Below are 15,244 nucleotides of genomic sequence, written 5' to 3'. Positions count from 1 at the left end.
TAGCAACTAAATCAAATCAACAGCCGAAAAGAAAGGTCTGGATAATGCAGTCAGGGCGCGTGCCAGCTGCTTACCTGCACAGCGTGCCTTGCCATTAGCACCGTTTAAGGAGCCACCCAAGCTGAGGCTGTGCTCGTGACCTCCCATCCTCAAAGAGGGCTCACCTTCTTCCTCAGCGATGGGAGGAAGCCGATCAAGAGGCTGGAGATCTTCGCTGGTCCAGTAGGATCCATTGGCTGTCAAAGACCTGGAGCTTTCAACGCACTCCTCTGGTGAAGCGCTGGTATTTTTAACCAGTTTTTTCCTCTGTGGACGCATGTCAGAGCCATGAGGGAGGTTTTGTGAAGCCAGATCAGGGCTTCCAATGTAACCGTCTTCTCTAGGATAGAAATATTCCTCATCCCAGAGGTCCAGGTCTCGTTCATCATCTGATTCCTCAGAATAATCCTCATAAACGCCTCCATTATTCTCCAAGTCCTGGGTCCTCTCTTCTTCTGGCTTATGACCCACTCCACTCAAATTTAGCAGTGAGGCAGATATGGAGTCTCCTGCCTGTTGGATCGCTTCGTATATTTGAGACATCCAAGAAGACAGTGGCTGGAGGAAATTCTGAGCAGCCTCAGAAGCCATGTTTAACACTATGCCGGTGTCTGGTGATCAGTTGTTCAGCTTTGCCAGCATGTCACTTACAATTCAGGGAGCTACAGAATAAGCACCATAAGAAATTACTGTAAATTGCTTGTCCATCAACACCTGTCGACACACTATCTATGTAAGATGTCTAGAACCGAGAGGGGAAAATGGAAAAAGCACTTTTACCCGTTGAGAATACCACCAGAAATCCAGAAATGATGGACAAATTGCACATATTCCTGCAGAGATCTGGAAAGCTTTTATTCGATTGTTAAACCTTAGATAAAAATAAGAACCAGAACCTTGGAACACAAGTACCTTTTTGAAGTGCACACATTCTGGTTACAGCTGTCAACAGACCTGGGGGAAAAAAGGTACAAAAAAACCTGCAATCAAAAATCTCAGATAACCTCCTGGCCCAAATTTCTATCACATCCTTAGCATTAGTATGACCAGGTGAGAAAACTGAAAGGAGGAGAATCTGGGGAGAATTGTGTTTTGAATAATGAAAATGACAGGCCTAAAGCTTGCAGTAGCAGCCCATGGCAGACAACCATCTCAAATGCTTTGCTGCAGAAAGGCTGTGAAGAAACTCTCTCTGCCCACAACCCAGAGTCGTTTTGCCATTCACAGAAATGACAAAAAAAAGCTGAACAGAGGAGGTGGAATATTATGGATATGAAATTACTGGGAACAGAAGCAAGTTAACAAAAGCACTGGTGTTATCTCGAGATGATGCTTTCTCAAAATTCATCTAAACTCTAAATAAAAACATAACTTGCAGAAAGTTAACATGCCTTTTTGCCCAGTATACATCTTCCCACATCATCACAAGACAGATATTCTTTTAGGAGCTCTGAGAAGGAGAAACCTACAAATAGGATGATGGGTTTAGGAAGAAAGAATTAAATAGGTGCAGATTTTAGTCTAAAAGACAACTAAAAAGAAGATTCAAAAATTAATACCAATGTCTTGCTGAATTGAGAGGTCTGAAAGCAATCAAAGTATAAAAGGATGAATACAGTGTAACTGCAAGAAAATAAGCTCAGCAGCAATGTGCATTACCTTATGAAATGATCTCCAGAAAAATGTAGTGGGAATATCAGTGTTGTGGATCTTTAAATGGAGCACAAACAAGAAAGATCCCACTTTGCTTGGTGAGCAGCTATTTTAGACATGAGATCAGTGACTTAAGAGGACTTTACCTTAAAAAAAACCCTGTGCCAAATAATTTGGTTCAGTGATGTTGATTTATACTGCAGACACTTCCAACAGGTTTATTGTCAGCTTCAGTGTGCTAAGAATTGCAGCCCTAACAAGGGCAGTAAATGAATGCTGGTTACCAAAGGCATTTTAAAAGCTGTAGCTGTCACAAACTCTCTGGGCTCAGGGCACACACTGTTCCAGCATCCGTCTGGCAGCCTCCAGCCCTCAGCTCAGCCCCTGGGACTCAGATAAAGCTCCCTGCCACACATTAAATCTTTGGCAAGGAACAGACAGTGCCAGAGACTCGCTTCCCAGGTGAGATGTTCCCTTCACTGACTCTCCTCTTTCCAGCCCTGCCCTGGGCAAAGCCTCTCTGCTTTGTGCAACTGATTTTCTCATAGACCAGAAGAGATTAAATGCTTCAAACAACCCATTTTCAACAAGATGCAGATTACTGGTAAATCACAGCACCAGAGAAATCACTGGTAGGAGATGGTACTTGTAACAGTGAGATTCTCCCAGGCTTGGAGGGAAATAAACTCTGGTGGGTAAGTGCTAGATACTGGATACAATTTTAACCTGTCATTTATTTACAGGCAAGAGCAAATGAACCTCTCATTTTTGATGAAAGGAGAACTTCACAGTGCTCTCCCTCTGTCTCAGCAGCAAGATCCATGACAGCAGTAGCCCTCAGAGGGATGCAGACGTCCAGGAGTGATGGCTAACCAATGGAGGTAAAATATATGGGTGCTGAAATGAAGTGCTGATCTGTTCTAAAAATCAACAGAACATAGCCTTGGGATATTTGCATAGGAAATAATTAGCTCCTCTTGTTATTAGATTTTGAAGCTAACACCTGATTTGTCCAACAGTGCTATCCCACTTCTGGATGCTGTGGCTGGCTACACCGCACTCAGGCAAACATCACAGGGAGGTTGGTACCACAACCATAAGGATGGAGGGAGTTTTCAAGGCAGGATTTTGCTTTAGTAAGGGAAGTAAAGCAGTGACCTACAGCCACCTGCAGAGCTTGGATGTGGTCACTCAGTCATCTGAAGCAGTAGATAGAACTTGAACGTGAACTTTCATATACCAAGCAGTTGCCTGTAGCCTGGGGAAAAATATAACACACACATGTACACACATCCACAACTCTACCCAAGACCTGGACATAGCCTGGATTGAATCCTAAGAACTCCAACAAGTGGTTTGATTTCAGTTTATAGACAATAGACAGACACTGATGTGTATTTCACCAGAAAAATCTGAACCACTTTGCAGTAACACCTGCAACTCCCATGTGCAACTTGCAACCCAGTGCCTACATAATCCCTACATGCAAAAACAATGTCTTTTCCAGGGTGCCTGACTCTGTTTCACCTTTGCTTTGCTTCTTCTACCATCCTCTCCCTCTTACTGAAGACTCCACAGTCACTGATATGCTGAACAACTGGAGTTCAGTTGAATTATAAATGGTTTATTTTTGTACTTGCAGCAGATGGATAAAATGTGTAACAAGCTGCAGACAAGTTTAGGCGGGCAACAATTTTACAAACGCACCAGAGGATCAAAGAGGGCTGAGCTGTGTTACAGGCTTGCTGTTTCCCAGGAGCTCTCTCCATTAATTAGGAGACACTGCTCTAACAGCGTGTTTATGATATATTTCACAACATGGCCTTTTCAACATAACGGATTTTTACTTTTGATTTCTCTAACAGTTTTGACTTGCATTAGAAGAAAAAAAAAAACTAAAAGAACAGAGAAAAGCATAAAATGTGTGGGAAATAAAAAGAAATCCATTTCTTTTTAAAAGTATTCATCAAACAAGAGAGAGGAAAAAAGCAGTTTAGCAAATTCACTTCAAGTTCCATCTTCTGAAACCACCCTTAAGAATTTTCACACCAAATCACATGCTAAACTCGAAGTTGTTAGGGGTTTTTTTCCTCTCCTGGAAAATCAGATAGCTAAAAGGATCAATGCTAAGCCTCTCACAGAAGCCATCATAACCTTTACTACAATCTATATTCCCTTGTCTTGATAGGATCATTATTCCTGAGTAGCATTCCCATTGAGAGGTGCAATTACTGTATTGCTAAAAAAAGTAGACTATTAGCAGAATTTCAAACACTACCCCAATGCAGAAGTTTATAATATTACCAAAGTGTCTTTCAATCTTCTTGATACGTAGGTTCCTAAAAAAAGTGACATCAGGTGTGCATTTCTTAATATTTTCCTTATTCACCCTGTTGCAGAGTGTAGGCACAAACTTCCTTTTGTTCAGTCACTTTTTGTGCGGCCCTTGGAATAGTTTTCTACCAAACCCCTCCCTTACAGGCAGAACACAGGTTGAAAACAGATCATATCCATTAACAGGAGCTTTATTTGTGTGGACATCAAAGAAGAGCAGTGTGATTGACCCAGCATGAAGCTCCGCTCCAAGTTTAGGGGGAAAAATCCTAAAACAAGGTGTGAATCTGAGCTGATGCCCAGAACATCAAGGATCTGTGCAAAAGGTAAGGCCATTTTGCTTTTCATGGAAAGGGGAAATAAGGAAGGCTTGAAGGGGTAAGATTTTTTGAGCTACTGAAAACTGTAATGAGCCTGATCCTCATTTCAGACTAGAATCCAATTAGCACACATTTAAAATAGCAGAGAGGAGGTTAGAAATGTACTCAGATGAAGGCAGGCAGCAGCAACACTGGGCCAAGAAATCCTCTATCCTAGTTCTGGGAACAATCTGGACTCTTTGCTCCTCTTGCAGTTGCCAGAATTGTATCTAACAAGATGCTAGCAAAGCCCTTGCACTCTCACCAAACATTACTATGATGAAAATGTATTTCCAGCTGAAACTGTCACAGTGCCAAGCCCAGCCTGTGCACTTGAAACTGTTCAGGGGGTTGGAGCCTCCTGCAGAAGTGTTGTGAGGTAAGTTCACAGACAGTGCCGAAGGTTCACATCAGTTGTGAGCGTCACTACTGACCAAACTTCCCCAAGGTAAAAACAAAACAGAAATACAGAACATCTGGTAACTTTTTGGCCTATGTGCTATAAAAATGCTATTTAAGTGGTTGAATTTAACACACAGAAGAGAAGACAGAGGCACTTTCCAAGTGATTATGTGCTCTGTGATAATAGTTTTCAGCTGGTGAATCAGAAACTCCAGGGCATTCAAGGAAAATCTAATGGTTGATGCCAATAAATTAGACACATCTCATTGGAAACGTTCATGGGTTACAAATCAACACAGTAATAAAGCCACTGCTGCAGAGCATTGGTCCTGCAAGCCCCAGAATGGTGAAGAGAAAACAAAGATGAGCTCAGGCAGACAGCAATGTACCCGGCTGCACGGGGCTCAGCCCACGCACAGGAAGCCTGCAGACTTATTTCTCACTCCCAAATCATCTCATGTCTTTGCAGGCAGCTCGCTAGTGATGCTGTGCCAAATTAGTTGTAAAAATTGATACCCAAATGACAAAAGTGGTTTTGATCAGGATATTTAGCCCCATGTTGTCTCCTCCTTTCTTTTCATCCCTTTTTTCCTGCTCTCCTTTTGTCAATAACAATGGCAACAATTACTAATCCTCACGGCTTCAGTGGGATGGGAAGAAGAGGAAAGAGGTAGAAGAAAAAAAGGAATTATGCAAATGTGACATTTATCGTTCAAAATTGTGGAGCCTTTTTCAAAAAAAACAGGTCTCTCCATCATACAGAGTACATGATGACAAATTCAAGGAAAAAAAAAAAAAGTTCCTGGAAGACCAGCATTCAAATATTGTGCTCAGAAGCTCCAACAGCAATGGGGCTGAGGAGCTGATGATGATTTCTTATGCTGACCTCTTCACACCTTTGTTTTTGCCTAGGCTGTAAGAACTACTGAAATCAGAGGTGTGTTCATCTCATGTAAGTCCAGGGCACCCAGAAAGCAGAGGATATGTGAAAGCACAGATAGATATTATTGCCATCAAAATATTAATACTAAACCTGGGGGGATTTTCAGGAGAGAGAAAATGTCTACACTTCCTTGGCCATAATATTTGGTTTGGATATTCAGGCGAGCCAGATTCTGACTTGGCACTGGTGTTAAATCCAGAGTCGCTCCACTGAAGGCAGTCACATCCTCCAAATCAAAATAAAGCCCTTTGCATTTAAAGGGCCACTTGTCACCAGAGGCACAAAAAAGCCCTTAACTGTTCCATGCCAAGTGGTTGTACAAAAAGCAGCAATGAATAACTTCATTTATACTTCTCCAGCCGAGGGTTACATAAAGGGCAAAAAGAAATTCACAAATCATTGGAGTATTAGAAAAGTGGTGTTAGTAGAGGCAACTGTTCTCTCTCAGGCTAAAAGAGCGAGAAACATCTGTAATTACTGGATTAGGGGAATGAAAGAAGAAACCTGCAGTCAGAAATTACAGCACATTCTGTAATTGAGCTGCTGCCATTTGCCAGCTTGCATGAAGACAGAAGAGCCAAAAGCAAATCACAAGTTCAAAAGGCTGGAGAAACACCAATTTACACCACCACTCGAACCCACCCACCTGTGCTGTCAAGCTGTTCCCTAGAGCAGACCCCATAGACTCCACCCTGCCTGCAATTGTGCTACCCAGTCTGCAGCAAGTGAACAAACCAGGGTCAATCAGAGCAATTACTTGCATGGAAATTAGCAGTGGGAGAGCATGTCTAGCTGTTTAACAAAATGAAGATATTTTAGAAACATTTAGAGGAGTCACCCAGTTCCTGTTACTCCTTCCCCCACGCACACACTCCATCCTTGCAGAGCCTGTGGGAATTGCTCTGTGTGGACCACCACCGAGCAGTGCAGACAGAGCTGTTTGGGAGACAAAAATGCAGGGGATGATTCCTGGTGATCCATCTTTGTGTGCACACGTGGCTGAGCCTGTAGCTCCCATCTCCTCTCACTTCTAAGTCAACCACCAGTCCAGCCAGAAATCCTGGGAGGCTGAGGGGTCACTGGGAAAACTAGACCTAGACTCAAAGGATTTAAAGGAATTTGGAGATAGAGATCTGAGCAGGCAGCTGTCCCTACTGACTTAGGAACAGCTCCCTCAGCTACTCCTTCATTAAACTCAGCCTTATGGCAAACCAAGCTCTCCAACATCTAGGGCAGGCATCAGTGGCAGCAATCACGCTGTCCCATGGCCAGTCACACTTCCTACGTGCCTCTATTGAAGCAGTTGAGAGAAAAAGCAATTTAGAAGAGAGGCTTCATTTGGGCACTGAGAAACTTCCCTTTCACAAGCTTCTCTCCTTCCTGCCACTGGTTGGTCAAGGAATCTTAGCTACATACCTCAGCTGGGTGACAGGAATAACCTCAGGCCCGCCTTCAATCTTCCCTTGCTGAGGACAGTGGAGATACTGGGTACTCAGCATCAGCGTCAAAAGGACCAACCACAGTTGTACTCCTTTGGAGAAGTACACCCCTGGGTTTTCCACAGCTTAGGAGGAAGCCAGACTGGTGCTGTCACACTCACCCACATTTCTTGTTTCTAAACATGAATCTCTGCCTCTGCTGCATATGACAGTCCCACTCACTGCATGTGATGGGTCCCCAGGGCCCGCCCGGGCCCAGGGCAGCACTGACAATGAAAGGCAGCGCCCAGGCAGCACTGCTAACATTCCAGCGCTTGGTGAGTGTTATAGGTGTTGATGCTTTCCTTAAAGCCTCAGCTATGGGAGATGAGTGGTTTATATAAGAACTGCATCTCCATTTATTTATTTTAAGTGTGCAGCTAGCCCCAGAGGCTGGAACAGTGCCTGTGCAGAACAGGTTGAGAACATGAAATGAAAGTGCTCTTGAGGCTGATAAAACAGAAGGAATAATGACAAAGAAATCTTCCTTCAAGCCTCATCATATTTATGCTGTTTTCACATATCAAGAGTACATCTTTAACAAGTGTTCAAGGTAAGGCAGAACTGGAATATTTTCATGTAAAGCACAGCGTACTAAGCTACAATTTCCTTCCCAGTCTCAGGTTACATCATTATGAAAAGATTACGGTGTAGAACAAAGAGGACCCTTCACTTTCTTGAGCCACAGCACTGAATCATACGGTTGGTCATAGCTCTTCACACAAAGGTTTGCCCAGCACTGTCACGTGTACCTGTGACATTCACTTCACCCATGAACTTTTGAAGCAAAGGGCTCCCCAACACTATAAACACCATGCACAGGAACATCACCTCCTCTTGATCCCAAAATCCACAGACAGGGACACCAAAACTTCACAACATCAAATGGTCTCACATGAGACCTCACTGACTTCTCTCAAGCCTCTGCTCAAGGGAAGGTCCTCCTTCCTTGTGTGGAGAGATGATTCAAGGGGCAATCTCCCGTACACACTCTCCCAGGGCCTGAAAGATCACCAGTGCTGTGAAGAACCACTCCAACTGGTTCTAAAGGCGTGGCAGTCAATCTTTCCCTCCCTAAGGAATTCTACACCTTATCTATTAAGGCTCTACATCACTCCAGAAAGACCAGGACTGCTTCATGCCACCACCTCTTCCTTCTGCACATGCCGGGGCACAGCCAAGCAAGCTTGATATGGTCTGTGCTACCTTCCTACCAGCTATGTGCTTACCAGCTTCTCTACCTTTGCAGCCTGCTCTGAGCTCTCCCCTGCAGTGCCAAGTACATCCTAAATACAGGTTGGCTGTATCCAGATGAGCTCCAGCACTCCCAGTGAAGGGACTCCCACAGCTGCGTGAGAAGCAACCAGGGCAGCACATCCCTGCTCAAGAGATGGGCTCATCTCTAAGGTCAACAAACCAGTCCAGAACAGGATCCACAGAATGCTAAAGCACCAAAAATCTGCAATCCATTCTGTCCCAGTAATTAAGAGGCTTTGTCCTGAAGTCTCCTAAAAGATTTTTCAATGAAATCTTCATTTCCACAATGATCTTTTCCTTATCTTTGTCCCTTCATAGAGACACAAACTGTGCAATTAAAATTAAATCAGGAACAAACCAGGCAGATGTATCCTAGAGCCATGATGATGGGAACACCTATTTCATTCTGTCACTTCCCTTGTTCTGCAGACAGGCTCTATACAGGAAAGCAAAAACAACAACAACAAAGAGTCTCTGACATTTTACAGTACATTTTCTAAATGTCACCCTGCGTACCTGCAAAGTAGACAGATTTGCTCATGTTTCTCTACCAACTCTCTTCTTCATTGGTAGATAACTCGAAACTCAACTGGATCCAAGGGCAAGAGGAGCAGCTTATGCATTGAAACCCATACACCCCTTCCCAGGCCCACGTTCATTTATCTGTGCTGTTGTATGTGGGGGTTCATCCTATTGCAGATGTTTTGAGTCATGCAAAATGCCTTCTCTCTTATTTAGATAGATATGTTCTAAGCATTCCTAATTGCAGAGGTGGAGAATCAAAAAGCTTTCCCCAGTTTGAGAGCTTAGAACTGGGAAGAACAACCATTAGTGGGCTGCATGTTGAATACCAGAGTATTAGAATCAAGATCTCCTTGCAACACACACAGCTCACCAGAAAAAAGTTGAAAAGAGGAAAATTGAATGCTAACCAACAAATTTCATGTTGCAAACGCTCCCCATCCTGTTCCTTCCTACCCAGCAAAGCCAAATTCCGAATTTGAAGCAAACTCTTGCTTGTCAACACTCTTCTTGGGAGAGCTCCCTCACCATGCTGGAAACAGCCTTCCCTGGCTTCCCTGCCCGAGCTCAGCCTCCAGGTTTCTACATTCGCCATATGACACACTGTGTTAGCCCAGGTTTTAATATATTCCCTCATGCTGCTGTCCTTTAAAAGCACTGGCATTTCCTACACACAGATTCCATATTGACTTTACAAGTACCAAGACGCCACGGTGAAATTTAAACTAAATATAGAGGTGGTATTTTTAAATAACTCTCAGCTCCAACTCGCCAAGCCAATTTTATTTGAACGGAAAAAGCAGACTCCAGCTTTAAGTTTCCATTGTAATTAATGATTACAACACATTCCTCTGCCGTATCAGATTTAGCACCTCATTAATGTATATGGTATTTTTCTTGCACAGCACAGCTGTAGTTAAAGTTGAATTAGTGTTTCCATTATAAGCCCATGTTTTCAAAGGTTTATCACTCAGACACGAGATTTAGTCTGAAATGAAAATTGCCATTGAGAGTGTCAGCTGGGAAGCAATTTCTTGTCCTTCAAAATCTGGAAGCAACAAATACCAAAAAAAAAAAAGAAAGCCACTCTGTTTATTAATAATTCACATTTTAAAAAGCATTGCAAATACTTGTTTACATGATAGCCTGTGACAGCTCCATAGAATGTCAACACCCACACGCTCCTGGGAGATGTGTCATCTTAAAAACTGAAATAAAAGCCACATTTTTACACCACTTGATGGGAGGCGAAGAGAAGGGGAAAAAGACTTAAAAATAATATCGATGAGGGAAACTTATTAAAAAAACCCCATAGTCTTTGTTTAGAAACACTGAAGTTAGGACTTTCAGTTGAGAGGGGCGTGGGTGGGAATCGTTTCAAGTACCATTTGTACTTGTACCTTTTTCATGCCTGTCCCTGGCTCACTAAAGCATTTAGCAAGAATTGGTCCCGCTGAGTTCCTGCCACAGTTCCCAGCCTTCAACTGTCCATGAGTCCTGGAGTCCTAAAGTATGACCAGATCATGTCCTTTGCAGCAGCCATGCTGAGGCACAAGGCAAAATGAGCAACAAAACAGCCTTGTATGAGCTCTACGCTTTGGGATTGTGTCCTTCTGCCATTACCTTTAAGACTGAATCATAGAAAAGCAGACCTTTCAATTGGGAGGCTTCTGAGGCCTCTTCTTGGCTGATTATCTCAGTGATTATACACTTACGACATGCAAATTTACGAACAAATACACAAAGAAATTACCAAACTCACAGTTGCCACCACTACCAGAACAGATGCATTTTGATGGTTGAGAAAAATTAATTTTTTTTTCTGACATAGTAAAATTCCCAGTTGTTTTAGCTCCAGGACTTGTGGGTTTACCCAAGACATAATGCTTCCAGAACACAACAAACACGTGAAGGAGTGTGTAATAGATACTACAAGAAAACCAGGACAGGCATATCCTTTGTGAGCAGAAAGGCACCGTTGTTGGTCAGAAACACTCACATTTTGCTACTCACTGGATAAACAGAACACTCCCACAACAGACAGAGCAGGGAGTGTGCTTCTTTCCCCAGTGTTGACTTTCATTTTTCAAGAGATTACTCCTGACGACAAAGATAATGGGAACACAGTAGCAATTGCATATCCTTATGATCAAATTTGGGAGGGTACTGTCCAAAACCCTACTGTTTTCCACACAAACAACCTGAGAAACAGCAAATGGACCTGTGTCTGTCCTCCCAGCAATCACAGCCTCCAGAAGACTCTGTACATCAAAGGCAGTGTAATACTGTGACACTTACCAAGGCCCTCACGAGCTCTGGACTTCGCTTTGCAGTGTTTTCTTTGCCCTTGTTGTTCCAGGCATGGGAGCTCTTCACAGTAGAGCTTCCTGTTGATGAAGTGGAAGAGGACTGCAGGGAGGATAACGAAGACTCCAGCTGCAGACAAAAACTCGGAAGCCTCAGGAGTAACTAAGAACAGAAAGTCAGAAAGAAAACATCAGCACAACCAGGCAAAACTGCCTAGGGAAAGATGTGGTTTAAGCACAGCTGTATCCATGGCTCTGCTTCCCCATCCTTTCCACAGAAGAAATAGGAATGAAATCCAGCAGAACATGGACTTGTGTTAAATGGATACAACATCCATTTAATACACTGGTCTACTAAGGATGTACATCACACAGACTTGGTTCCAATTAAGGCCTTAATTTCTGTCACGTGATGAATCCCAACACAGGAAAGACACCAACTGATTTTAAGAAACTTCTGTAAAATGCAGGATTCTACCAGCTCCAGGAGAGACACTCTCCCTCTGTACTGCAATAAGGATCTGGCCAAGAGAGGGTCATTAAGGCCCCAAAACCTCCTTTGCAATTTATGTATTTTCTTTAGAACAATCAGATTACACATAATGGTGCTCACTAACTTCATTACATTTACTAAGAACCAGGTTAATGTATAGCCTATGATTCTCATTCAGCTGCTACTTTACCCTTAAGTGAGAAGTATATTACCGTACTACATAATTACCATTATTTTCTGGGGAAAAAAAACCCCAGCCTGCAGCTCAGGTAATTCAGTTTAGCTCCTCGTGTGCCAGGTTGAGCCACAGGGGTTTTGAGCACAGTGGTTTTGCACTAGCTGATATCCCAACCCTGTTCATCAACATCCCTGTGTCAAACTGTAAAGAAACAGTCTGATTTCAATTTATCATGTTCTGCCTGTACCACTGGATCTGCAACAAACCACAGGCGCCAGCAAAAAGCTTTTAAAGCCATTTCACCTCTCTCACACATATCAAAATGCCAAAACAAGGGACAAACACTACATACATCACTTGATGTGGGTGGAAAGGGCGCACGTGTCAAAAACTTTCAGTGTCATCTGCAAAAAAAATTGGCTGGTTATTCTGGTAATTACTTCACCAGGAAGGGGTGAAGTTCAGCTGTTCAATTCAAGTCAAAGACCCCATAAAAATGAAATATCAGCAGCATCAGTGGCATACAAGGGATGCCTGTGATTACAAAGCTGCAGCTCACAGATGAAATGAGCAGGATGAGAGGATGTAAACAGAGCCAGCCCTGTCTGTGGAACATCCCACTGTGAATTTATAGGACTTGACTCAGCGAAAGACTTGGGCTAGAAGAGCTACACTGTCCCCAGTTACTGATAGTGCACTGTATGACTTCAGTCTGGGGGATTTAAAAAACTTAAATTAATACAAGCCAACATGTCTCAACTGAAACAAAAATCACCAATGCATAGCAGCAGCCCACACGCAAAACAAATGAGTGGTTGGGACTGAACCCAGAGGAACATGTGTTACATAAACTCTGGAGGTGGCTCTGACCCTTCCCCACCCCAGCCTAAGGAAGGAACAGAAATATGCACTGAATCACAGCAGCTCAAATGACAACAAGGTGAAGCCTACACTTCCATTGCTCTGCTCTGCATGGCCACAGACAATTCACACAATCACAGAGTGGTTTGGGGACTTTAAAGACCATTTAGTTTCAATCCTCCTGATATGAACAGGGACACCTTCTCCTAGGATGTTGAGAGTCCCATCCAACCTGTCCTTGAGCCAGCACTGCAATGTGCTGCTATAACTTCCCTAGATAATTTGGCAGTCACATCTCAGGCCTATTTTCCCCTCACACCTCAGTCCAGGGAGCAGGGCTGGGGATGTGAGAGTGGCTGAGTGAGACATTGACGCTGGCTATTTTCAGCTGCTGAAGTCACCATTAAGTAGCTGCTGGAGCCAAGGATAAATCAAAGGAGATGAGTATAAATCAAAGCAGCTATAACCCCAGAATATACATAAAAGCCTGGCTGGGTCCCATCACTGGCTTGCCCTGTTCTTGAGCACAGAATAAGCAGGAAAAAGGATAATGCTCTACCTTACATATAAAACACGTCGCATCACCACATCTCAGCACACAAGTGTGCAGCAAGGACGCCACTGTTGTAATTTGTTTTACTTCATAGAAATCTCTGAGTCCAAGGAGACACCAGGGCTTCCCCTTCTCAGACAGGGCACAAGCAAGCCACCAGTACTTTTAAATATAAATTATTCAACACATTCCATGAAACACTACACAACCACCAGCTAGGAAAAGTCCTCAAAGTGCCCCTTTTCCCCAACAGACTTTCAAAGTAGCTTCCAAAATCCCAGAGGAAAAAGCAGATCTTTGACTAGACAGGCATCCTGAAGGAAAGTTTGGAGACAAACGATCACCTGCTTGCTCTAAAGTAACTCAGACTGGCACAACAGTGCTATTGCCCATGTAATTCTTGTCTCCTGGTCACATACAGAGGAACAAGAAAGTAGTAGCTCAGTGACGTAGGACTTGGGACAACCTTTCCTGCTTCCCCTACTCCTTGGGGCAAAATATAAAAGTCACCACCTGTCAGAGCTCACCAAAGGTGCAGCATCAACTTGAAGGAGGAAGTTTTCAAAGCCAAGTACTAAAAACTGTCCACACAGAGGCAGAGTTTTTGGGAGCATAGGCAAGAAGGGACTGCACAGACTCTTCCTGTATGAAAAAGACCATCAGCCAGCTTCCAACAAAGGCTGAGATCCCTCACCTCCCTTCCTTGGAAGCACCAAGGAACTCTCCCTTCTCTCCTGAAGATGTTCTGTCCAACTGAGAGGAGGTGCCTGGGACTTCTGCAGCACAAGGCAACAGAGTGCATGCATCCTGTCCTGTGGCTTTATGCACAAGTTTCCTTCTTTCTCAACCAAAATATTTGTGCCAGATACCAAAAGTTTTGCCACAGCATCTAAGAGAGGGCTGAGTTTGCATCTGAGCACTGTCTCACACACTGCACCTAGCTCCAGCTGGAAGCTCAAATCCCTCTGGAGGGGAGCCATGAACGTGCTGCACCTGTGTACAGTCCTTGCCACACCTCCCAGCTCTCCTCCCAACCCTCAGCTGAAGGCCTTTCTCTGCAGATTTGAAACTCTAGGCTAAGGCTGTGCCTGAGAAATGACTGCAAAACTGATTTGGAGCAGAGGTCTGTTCTGGCTTGTGGTGGATGTCTGGGCCTGAGAGGTGGGTTGAGGAAGAAAAGTAGCAGAAATGCACACACACCCCTTATGCTGCAGCATTGCTGGAATGTGTCACTTTTCACACAGGTGAAGTGTCCATCCTTACACTAGTGGATGACAGACTGTTGTGACTGGAGCAAGAATATGTGACAGACTAAGGCATGCAACTCTTGGTCCAAAGCCTGGGAGGTGCTGAGCACCACGTGCTTTGGGACATAAACATTCAGCCAGGATCCTCCCCCATTTACCCGTTTTTAAGCCAAGAAATTAATGCCATAGACACCTTTGTGCAGTGCCACAGTGGGTCCACTCATTCTGCTGCTCTGGTTGGGAGCACAAGGCAAGAAATGGTGTTTGTGCTACTGGCAGGTTGAGGCCACACAACTGCACACACTCCTTGTCCACTGCTCAAGAACAAACTACAGGTGCAGTGTGAAGGGCCCCGAGGCAGAAAAGAGATCAGAAATGGAAGTGAGGTCAAGAGAAGAAATGTGAGAGGACACAGGGAGCACAAGGCATTACATTGCTCCTGCTCCAACCTCTCCTCAAAGCCACACTCATACAACAAGATGACTTCAGGGAGAGTCAGTCTATCCAGAAGAACAAGGGAGGTGTGTTGGCCACACTGTTACATGCATTGAATGCAGCTGGGTTTTGGCTTGTAGCAGGTTTCACAGCAATTCTGCTACCAGACCTGGCCTCTCCCAAC

At 43.9% G+C, this 15,244-nt stretch overlaps 1 protein-coding gene across 6 annotated transcripts in view; it reads right to left on the bottom strand.

The window, feature by feature from the left end:
* SYT16 (synaptotagmin 16) overlaps nt 1–15,244 on the bottom strand; it is a 103,633-nt gene that overhangs the window by 43,867 nt on the left and 44,522 nt on the right. For 4 of the 6 annotated variants that reach the window (XM_032112575.1, XM_032112573.1, XM_032112574.1 and 1 more), the window contains 2 exons: nt 11,286–11,456; nt 75–701 (listed from right to left, as the gene is read on the bottom strand). In XM_032112575.1, the coding sequence (XP_031968466.1) occupies nt 75–630 (556 nt within the window). In that variant the 5' untranslated portion in view covers nt 631–701; nt 11,286–11,456. Of the gene's footprint in view, nt 1–74; nt 702–11,285; nt 11,457–15,244 lie in introns of those variants that run through there. The other 2 variants (XM_032112579.1, XM_032112580.1) reach the window with 2 other exon arrangements.

This window comes from Corvus moneduloides, chromosome 6 (assembly GCF_009650955.1).
Source record: "Corvus moneduloides isolate bCorMon1 chromosome 6, bCorMon1.pri, whole genome shotgun sequence".
Lineage (NCBI taxonomy): Eukaryota > Metazoa > Chordata > Aves > Passeriformes > Corvidae > Corvus > Corvus moneduloides.
The sequence above is the reverse complement of the archived record's forward strand: the minus strand, read 5'-3'. Positions and strand labels throughout refer to the sequence as shown.